Source organism: Macrobrachium nipponense, chromosome 35 (assembly GCF_015104395.2).
Source record: "Macrobrachium nipponense isolate FS-2020 chromosome 35, ASM1510439v2, whole genome shotgun sequence".
In the NCBI taxonomy this organism is placed as follows: Eukaryota; Metazoa; Arthropoda; class Malacostraca; order Decapoda; family Palaemonidae; genus Macrobrachium; species Macrobrachium nipponense.
Genome location: NC_061096.1, coordinates 25,767,388 through 25,778,161, shown reverse-complemented (window position 1 = coordinate 25,778,161; position 10,774 = coordinate 25,767,388). Strand labels below are relative to the sequence as shown.

At 39.1% G+C, this 10,774-nt stretch overlaps 1 protein-coding gene across 1 annotated transcript; it reads right to left on the bottom strand.

The window, feature by feature from the left end:
• Nucleotides 1-4,480: 4,480 nt before the first annotated feature.
• On the bottom strand, nucleotides 4,481-10,680 carry LOC135208491 (cytidine deaminase-like). The gene is made up of 2 exons (XM_064240726.1): nucleotides 10,467-10,680; nucleotides 4,481-5,345 (listed from the first exon to the last, which is right to left on the bottom strand). Exons 1-2 carry the CDS (start codon nucleotides 10,558-10,560, stop codon nucleotides 4,939-4,941), a joined length of 501 nt encoding a protein of 166 aa, XP_064096796.1. The 5' UTR covers nucleotides 10,561-10,680; the 3' UTR covers nucleotides 4,481-4,938.
• Between the last annotated feature and the right edge of the window lie 94 nt (nucleotides 10,681-10,774).

Genomic DNA, 10,774 nt, shown 5'->3' with positions numbered 1-10,774 from the left:
CGTTTACTAATCTACGTATGATTCAGTTTTTATCCTCTTTTTAAAACATCATTTCATTTATTCGAACTGATACCATTTCTTACTCAGGTGGCGTTGCACCATAACACAGGTTACTTAAACTCAGAAATTTCAGATAACTGGTACTGTCCAGGTTATAATAATAAAAAATTAATAGCAAAGGTATAAAAAGGAAAAGTAGGTTTACACTGGATATCCAGACCCAGAGAGAGAGAGAGAGAGAGAGAGAGTAGAGAGAGAGAGAGAGAGAGAGAGAGAGAGAGAGAGAGAGAGAGAGAGAGAGAGAGAGAGCTAGGTCTGTGGGTATACAAGTTATCATTGAAGTTATCTGCAAATAAAGTCCATCCTAAATGAAACAGCTGAAGGATAAAGGTAATAGCTTCTGTCCCTTTGGAAAATGACTAATTATAGTTTACACATATAATCAAAACAGTTGTTTTTGAGATCAATTATTTAATAATGGAGTGGCTTAAAAATCTAGTATATAACTACTGAATAGAACGACAGCTTCACTGCATGAAGGTAAAGAAAGTCGGACGAAAACAAAAGCGGGATTTGTACAAAATTTCCGAAACCCAGCATCCTGTTGTTGGTCTGGTCCCGTGGTTTGTGTTTATGCGTTCTTCTTGATTTTATTTCAATGCCTCGTACCTGTGTAGTAAACTGGAAGTAGTTTTATATAGGACGCGGACGTTTTTCTATGTTGGTTGACACGTATGTGTAGCGATATGGGCGTCATTTTTACCGTAGGACTAAGAGACACGACGCGAATAAGTAATGGTGGTGCGCGTGAGTCACCTTCTAAAGGCGTTAACATAACATCCGTCCTATACCGGATACCCCCATCGAGTGTAACATCTGAAGCAAGGATTTAAGATAATAAAGTTTTCGTAAACTGTAAATACCACTGTACAAAACCCTAACCTTCGCAAACGAGCAGTTAAAGCAGACAAAGAAGCAAAGAAACAAAAGTACTTGGTGGTGCGTCTAGCTACTATTGTGTAACCTCATGACTTACGGACAAATGTTCACGTAATCAACACATCACTGCTGCCAGTCGAGTATCAATCGGCTGATTTCAGAGACTTGGCCCTTGTAACATGATCCTCAATGACTTGAGTGATGTTCTTTCAATTGTGGGGTGTTGAGGCCATCGTACTTTATTTATTTCGCTGCTGCCGAGGAAAACCCCATTTCAAAGTATCTGACGCAAACATAATAGTATACCCCGAAGTATTTCACGATAAAAACTTGTGAACTATAAGAATACAAACAGCATGGAAAACAGAGATCTAAGCGCAGAAAAGATGAAATTGTCTCCTAAACTATACGAATGACGTGCAATATACAGTTGACATGCTGACGCCGTTTTGATGGTTAAGCAATGTTGTAGTACGTGTCTTGGTTTTCATGAACTGAAACCCACATCGTTTTCTTTAACCATCTGATAGTTACAATTATTTTAAAATTTCATGTAATTTTTGTGCTATACGACCAAGTAGAATATTTATGCAAGGATTTTGCGAGCAAAACTTGCAAGGTGTGACCTTTTCGTTTTCGACATATACTATTTTAGTTTTGTGACATTGACCATATAATGAGAAGAGTGATGGAGAACGAAAACAGAGGGGCTAGTATTGGTGAAGTTTTTATGGATTTGGACTTTGCTGATGATGTTGCGTTGGTTGCTGATACGTGGCTGGTGCTGGTAGGTATGGTAATGAGGATGGAGACAGAGACACAGAATTCTGGCTTGAACATCAGCACAAAGAAGAGCGAGATAATGGTTGTGAGTAAGGATGATGATTGGGTGCACATGGAGGATATGACAATCAGAGGACAGGAACTCAAGCAAGTTGAGAAGTTTGTTTACTTGGGAAGTGTGGTAACAGCAGACGGGAGGCAAATTGAAGATATACAAAGAAGAAAACTAGGAGCAGCAAGAGCTTTTGAGGTTCTGAGAAAAAACGTTTGGTCAAGGCATGAAATCAGCTTGAGAACTAAGATGAGAATATTCAGTGCAGTAGTACTACCAGTCCTGATGTATGGCTCGTCCACCTGGGCACTGACCAGAACAGAGAAAAGGTTGGGTGCTTTTGAGATGAAGCTGCTGAGAAGGATACTTGGCATTAAATGGGATGATTATGTTAGAAATGAAGACATCAGGGTGAGCTTGAGGCAAAGGCCAGTCAGTACCAGGTTGAAGAGGGGAAGGCTGAAATGGTTTGGACATGTTGAGAGGATGGATGGGAATAGAAACCCCAGGAGAGCAGTACAAATAGGAAGAAGACCGATGGGTAGACCAAGAACGAGGTGGATATACATAATTGTCAGGGATCTTGAGGATGAAATCCAAAACTTAGAGGAAGCAAGGGAAATGGCTCGGGATAGAGACAGATGGAGAGGAACTGTATCAGCCTTTTGCCACTGGCCAGTGGTGGGAAGATAAAGTAAAGTAAGTAAAGACATTGTATATCCACATATTGTAGAACAACATCCACAGACTATTACTGAAGATCTTGGGTCACGTCTTTAGAAGCAGCTAGCCTATCTGTATTCGCATTGTCTAAACATTCAGACCTAGCAACGAAAACAAGGCCATGTTGCTCTGCATCTAGACGTTTCTGGGGCCTCCGAGCTAGTTAAAAAATACAGTAACAAAAATCACTTGGCTAAAAACATGGCGTTTTTGTCCACTTTAATGTCAGAGGTCGCTTATCTGACGACAATTTTATATTAACAATAACAAAGGAATTTGAGATTTTGGCCTGATGCTAAGCGCTTGGACCTTAATAAGAGGTGACTCAGAGCTGAAAGGAGAATTACATTGTGAAATAATTGTTAGGAGAGGGTGGACAGTAAGGGGGAAGAGAATATGAACAGAGGTACAGCAAAAGGAATGAAAAGGGTTGCAGTTAGGGGCCGAAGGGACGCTGCAAGGAATCTAAAAGTGCAAAGAATTTCCTAGGCAGTGGATAGCATGACAATCATTATGTCCCAGCAATAATGGATGTTAGTTTGCCCTTAACAACGCATTAATTCTAGTGCCATATTCTCGGCTAATTTATGCACATCTGTAAAGAAGCTTGAGACAGAGACTCCCTCCCTGTCGCGTACCAGAACAGTTCGTCTCTCTTTTTTCTAACATTTTCGTCATGGATGATTAATGGAACCCATGTCACATGTGCGAGGAGATCTGTCGTCTCAAGTTGCCTTGGTGGATTCCAAAATGAGCAAGGCTGATGCACCAACACGCATTTTCTTCTTCTTCTTCTTCTTTTTCACCACGCGTCATCTACCATTGCTGCTCCTCTTATTGTACTTTTGCGATAGTGATTACGACGTACGAACGAACGCTGTTCGCTACTTACAGTGAAGATTTGAGAGCAACTATGTCTCATTAGATTATCAATAATAATAAAATATGACCACTGCAAAATGATGTTAAATTTTAATACTTTTACATTATCTAATCTTTTTCTAATAATTGATCTTTATTCCAAAAAATTAACACCATATCTTCGAAAGCTTGAATTTCAAGTCAGTGGCCCCTTTTGGTGGGCTTGTTCTATATGAATAGGGAACATCTTCTGAATATATAATAATAATGATGATAATAATAATAATAATAATAATAATAATAATAATAATAATAATAATAATAATAATATTTCATGACGAGAAAAGTCAATAGACTACAGAGTCAAGACCAGGATGCATAGCTGCAGGGAATGCCATATTTTCTCTCACTTAAGGAACGCAAAAAAAAAAAGCAACAAAAAAAACAAAACAACAACAGACAGTCACACTGATATGGAGATCATCATAATATATGACTCGACCTTGTCGGTGAAGGAGATAAGCAAGACTGGTTTCAAGTTTGCGGGTCTTGTCTAGTTTTGTACCAAGGAGCTGGCTGGCTCTTGGTGGTGCATTTTAAGTTAGAAACCATAGCCATAAGTTTACGTATTCAGGCTGGTCCATAAGACAGATACTACACAAGCGAGAGTGGTCAACAACAATAATAATAATAAAGCAAACATTAGGACCATCAACGCCATAAGATAAAGACACACAAAAACAGACTTAATAGGATTGGGTTTCCACTTAGTCCTGGTTTTCCCCGATCTTGTGCAGTGGTATCTATGGCTTGGGCAAATCTTCCTAGTGCTATTTTTGCCAATGCACACTGTTTTATATACGTACTACCCATCCCTTCTAGACTTTTTCTTCTCATTTTTAACCAAGCAGACATATGAAGCCAAGGACGTACTTTACATATGTATATTATAATCACTAACAGAGATTCATCCATGAACAAATACGTGTAAAGATGACAATACCTGGAAAAAAAAGATGTCCTGACTTTTAAAAAAAATGAATGAAGAGAAAACGAGGAAATACGGAGACTTAGCTGTTAAAATTCCACGTAGAAATATGTGAATGAATGGAAACCATAGCATAAAAGCAAACTATATTTTGGCACAAAATACATAACCTTTGGCAGAGATGGACTTGTACGGCTGAAACCCTACTACTACTACTACAGTCATCATGAAATATAAGAGAATCCTATTTTCTTTTAAATAATTAAAATTTTTCGATGAAAAAGAAATACTGATAAAAATATAATAACTCAGAGGCCCAATAATACAAAATACGAATGGGCACTGCAAGGTCATATACAAAATGTCACCCAAATCGTCCAATTCATTAAATGCAGGTTATTTTACGTAAAAAATATATCTAGTCACTGTATAAAATCTACGAGGCATCTATAAGAATCTGAGGTAAGACATCGTACTCGAGTTGACTCTTTTGAACTTAAGGTTTTACCATGGTTTTACCAAATACAAGACTAAAACTGGACACAACTCGCTGGGCGTTACAAGGAGAGCACAGCGCATTCGACCGGCACAATCAATCGGTAAAATTGACCCATTCTGGGTTAAAACTATCAGGCAGCAACTTGGCCACGGTCGTCTTCATGTACTGCTTGTTGGGCTTCGACAGATACACCTCCATGTCTAGGCCGAACTCGGCCAGCGTCTGTCGACACATGCCGCAGGGTCCTACGAACTTGTCGCCCATCTCCGCCGTGATGGCTATGGCTCTGAACTTCCGGTGCCCTTCCACGACGGCGCGGCAAACGGCTGTCCTCTCGGCGCAGACGGCCAGCCCGTAGGACACGTTCTCCACGTTGCATCCCAGTATCGTGGAGCCGTCTTCGGTCAGGAGGGCGGCTCCGACGGGGAACTTGCTGTAGGGGCTGTACGAGTTCTGGCGTCCCCTGAGGCTGGCGTCTATTAGCGCATCGAGTTCACTGTCTGTCAACGAGAAAAGCTTAAATATAGTTCCAATAAATCACACAGACAAAGCATCATAAAAGGGAGTTTCATTTACCTATAAATATTTAAAAGTTGCTCTAAGCTGGGGACATTATTACCTTATCATACTATAATCTTACTATTGGCCGTTATGTCTGTCCGTCCGTCTGTCATTCAATCACGGCCAAACGGTTGGTCCGATGGGCTTGAAACTAGGCAGGGTTATAGTGGAGATCCCTAAGATGTTTTATAATGGGGTGTTATCCTATCTCCCCACCCAACCCCCCCACCAATGGGAGTTATGTCTCCCTCCCGTAGGGCGGGTAACCAGCTAGTAACATGTGAATTCATGCCAATAGTACTAAAAACTTAAACCGAAAGTACTGAGAGTTTTAAGTCTAGAAAAATGTCTGAATGTGGGTGTTGGATACTTACATAACATTGACGATGTGTGATATAATAATACCTCAGTTTTCTCTTCTTATCTATATAAAATAATAATACCTTAATGTTCTCTTATCTAAGTCATGTATCAAAAGCAAATACCGAGAGTATTGGACAGGTTTAAACCTCATGATAAGACGCACTAGAACCCAACTGCGTCGACTGACAGTTTAAACAATTTTTCCTTCCCTCTTTGAAAGGGAAGAATTTATTAGCATTTAGTTTAATCCTCACTAGAAATGACGGCAATGACGACTGAGGATGAAAACCAGGCATTACAAACCTTCAAAGAAACTTAAAAATATAAATAAATAAGTCAATTTTAGCAGACGACAAATGATCGAAAACAACGAGTCATCCTGAGAGTGGGCCACTTGGAGACAGCACACCACAAATGCCTTACATTTCTCGGGCGAATAAAACAGATTTGATGATATTTACCGAGATCATATGGTCAGTTTTCTGTAAAGTTAAACTATTGTGCCGGCTTCGTCTGTCTGCCCGCCCTTAGATCTTAAAAACTACTGAGACTTTAGCGCTGCAACTTGGTATGTTGATCATTTACCCTCCAATTATCTTATGTTATTAGACTATACTGCAACAAAGCATTTAGAAATGCAATCGATTTAGTCAAAGCACACACACACACACACACACACACACAGAGAGAGAGAGAGAGAGAGAGAGAGAGAGACTCAAGACGATCCAGCAACCCAGGGTATATACTGGAAAAGACTGTCAAAACCAAGGTCTACAGTGTAGAGTATACAAAACTGTACCTGCCCCACATGTAAATACCAACATCCATGCAGCACAGGTTGACATTACTGTGTAAAAATCTTCAGTTCTTTTTAAGCTTCACAGTTAAAAATAGTTCTGGATTCTCGAATGATCTTGGCCTCATACTCTGATACAGTTGGATTCGCGAATTATTTTGGTACACATTAGGCGTACTACAGCTAGGTGATTCGACGTAAAAGTAAAACCAATATTTACTTTGCAGTTTTACTGAACTAGTATTACAGACATTTTTTTCGAGAGTTTACATGTTTGGTGGCACCCGCTCCCCCACACCCGCTCCCCCTTTACACAGGAATATTATCCGTTAGAGTGGAGCTGCCAAACAAAAAATCACGCATGTGAGTACTAAAAATGAAAAGTAATTTAACTAGCCTGCATGACTCAATTGCGCATACACACACACACACATATGAATTATTTCTTCCTACTATGACTGATTATGACGAACAGGCATAAAAGTCTTAGAAACCTGCTCACGTGACGCATCCATTAGGCCTATAAACACATATTAGATAAGCCTTTAACAAGCTATTGTCATCTTGCCTCAAAAGTAGAACTGACTGCAAATACCACATCAAGATATTTCTTCATTGCTTTCACCTCACCTTTAAGGTCTCAACGGCAGAAAATGGGCACAACAAACTTGTCCCCTAAGAAAAAGGTCACTTACCCCTGTTTTCAGCCAAGGCAATTTCGCAGCCTCTTCCGCCAACAGGAAGTTAGGCTAACCTTTTAAAGAATTAGGCTAATCATACTAAAAACAATGACTGATCCAACCTCCAGCTTACCTCAGGGCGCATACCACAATCTACGGTCAAATAGCGCTTTGTTTCACCAACGAGAATTAAAATAAATACGCTTTATTTTATTTATAAATAATTGGTCTGTACTGTTTATCATTCAGGTTATTTTTTTAACTTTCATTCTCATAAATAAATCATAAATATCCTTTCCTAAAATTCTTGTATCTTTAACTCGACGCGAAATACCTTTTTCAGAGCTTTATAGGTTTATCCATACGGCTTTCCTACCATCCCCTATAAGTTAAGTATATCTTAGTTTTACCAGACCACTAAGCTGATTAACAGCTCTCCTAGGGCTGGCCCGAAGGATTAGATATTTTTACGTGGCTAGGAATCAATTGGTCACCTAGCAACGGGACCTACAGCTTATTGTGGGATCCGAACCACATTATATCGAGAAATTAAGTTCTATCACCAGAAATAAATTCCTCTGATTCCGCGTTGGCGGAGCCGGGATTCGAACTTCAGACCACCGAATTGGCAGTCCAGCGAGGAACTACCATCCCTAAAATAAAGGGGTAATGCGTACAGTGCACCACATGGCGAGCACTCACGGTATATTACCCAGCTACAGAAGAACAAAAGAAGTGCTATATACGTTGGAATTTGAATAAATATAATTTCAGTCTCGTGTCAGATCACGTGGAATGAACATAAAGGCTGACAATTTATCGGTCTAACTGGGTTTCTCTCTCTCTCTCTCTCTCTCTCTCTCTCTCTCTCTCTCTCTTCTTCTCTCTCTCTCTCTCTCTCTCTCCTACGCTACTTATATTCTGCTTTTATTCATAAAATAAGAAGAAGAAGAAACCGTATAAGAGGCCCATCTCGATATTGTATCTCATGACGTATAGTTGAGTTGGCGTATTGGCAGGAAAAGCTTGGTTCCCAAACTAGACCAATATACAGCGTTTCCCTTCTGCCAACCAGCTATGTATATATAGAATAGCCTTATTAGCCTTCCACGCCGCTATCAGATAACTTTTATCGATCTTTATTCCGCCGCTTTCCCCTGTGAAGCATCACAGGTGGGTTTGTAACTAAGCGGAATCTGTAACCTTGTTATACATTAGAGAGCTGAAAAGGAGCATATGCGTCTATAATTAGTACTAGTAACACCTAGCTTCCGAATTTTTTAAAATTTTCATTCCCACGACACTTACAATTTAGCCTATATATTCTCTAACGGTTCTTTCTTCAATTACCTTTTCATTTCAGTCATCTACAATGCATGTTTATGTGCATTCGAACGCGTTTGACAACTTATGAATCTATACACTTCGTAAATATTGTATTTTATGCAAAAAAAAAAAAAAAAAAAACCGTTCACAAATGCCATTGTCTTTAGAAAGATCAAAACAAAGTTGAAAAAATATGTATTACAGCATTCTGGTATACGGTTCGATCCGATACAAGAACTCCTTTCGTATTTATTTCTGGTGATTGGCAATTCATTACTCGATATAACGTGGTACGGATCCCACAGTAAGCTGTAATAGGTCCCATTGCTAAGTAACTAATTTGTTCCTAGTTGCGTAAAAATATCTGGAATCCTTCTGGGCAGCCCTATATAGGAGAGCTGTTAATCAGTTCAGTGGTGGTCTGGTTAAACAAAGATATACTCAAGATTTAGTTATCTAAGAAAGAAAAATGTAATAATAAGCCTTACACATATTCAAATAATGACAATATAATAAAATGTGGATTAAATAATCACACCTTCCCGCCAAAGCAAATTAAAATAAATAAATAAACAATTGCACACAGAACTGTCCGCCTTCGTCTGGTTTCCCTTGACATATACACTCAACGATTAGAGGGCTTCCGGAAGTATATTTCCCCACTTGGCAAGAGATTCTCATAGACTGAAGTTATATGCATGTGTGTGGGGGGAGGGGGGGGGGACTTAATGTCTCCTGGGGTTGCAATGTCATTTTCCCGTATTTAGTAGGTATTTATCAATTTTTTTATGAGTCAGGACGAGAGGATATTTCCAACGTCCTACTGAATAATAGTTTTGGTAACCCCTTTTTTTATTATTATTTAATGCAATTAAGGCTTAATTTAAATGATATTATTTTTATGCACTTAAGGCTTTAAACTATAATATTTAAAGCACTTTCATCACGATATCCTTGAAACTAAACACCAGTTTAAGTGATGGAACCAACGTAGGCCCAAGGTTAAAAAACAATATTTCAGACTTTGTCGTAATTTCGTCTTCTGTACAGTTATTATAATCGACCACAATCTACTTTGGATCCATGGGCACCAAGGTCACGACAACAGTTATAAGAGGTCAAAGGTCAAACAGGAATTGAAACTTGACCATGACCTCAGGATTCAAGCATAGGTACATATGAGACTACACTTAGTACGAGTACTCCGAGGTACCGAGTTGGTCAAGGTACATGACACCCGAAAGGCGTCATGTTTATATAAAGCTTTATCTTCTGAAAGTTTAACAGGTGTTTAGCCACCTGAACACTTTTTAGAGAACGTATGAAGTACAATACTTCGAATACTTAGAAGAAAAAAAAAAAGTGCCAAAATCACGAAAAAACTTGGGACGGTTTATGTAATCGACACAAACGATTGCATGACTGCAATACGCAATAACTGATCGTTTAATGGATATCACAGTCCACGTTCTACGTACTATGACACCATTATTCTTGTCTTAATCTAATACATGGTCCTCAAGCGGCACGATCAAAGGATAAAAAAAATAGTAAAAGGCATTATCTGTAGCCTTGACTCGGAGAATGAGACTTTTAAAACGTAAAATGTCCTTTACGCTGTGACATAAGTTACAAAATAAACAACTGATTGACGAGCCTTTGGCCTAACAAACACTATAAAAAATATATATAATTACGTTCCGGCAAAAGCGAATAAAAATGCGTTTCTATTACTACAACTTCCCTTTATGTATACTAATTTTGACGTAAGAGAAATAAAGATTGTGTAGTATTGTGAGGAAAATTTCTTAAAAAAGAAAAAAAAAACTGAAAAAACGCCCACTTTTTATAAGGAAACTGCTATAAGCCAATAATCACCATGTTAAGACACAAACCTGACAGCTTCTTGTCCATCTCAGCCGTTGTGGCATCATTCTTCGATGGCCCCACCTGCTGCAATTTGGCTACGTGATTCTGCTCCATTGTCATCTGGAGGAACAGGGAGAGAGAGAGATTGGGCGAAGTCGAACACGTGCCGAAGGTGACGGGACCGAATGGAGGTGACCGACTACGTCGACAGCACAAGTGCAACTCTGACTGAGAGAAACGTAGCGTCTGCGTGACGTCATCCACCATCGAGCTTTGTGGTAACACGAACCAAAATATACTATTTTTATCTGATTGTTTTGTAAATTTTCACCAT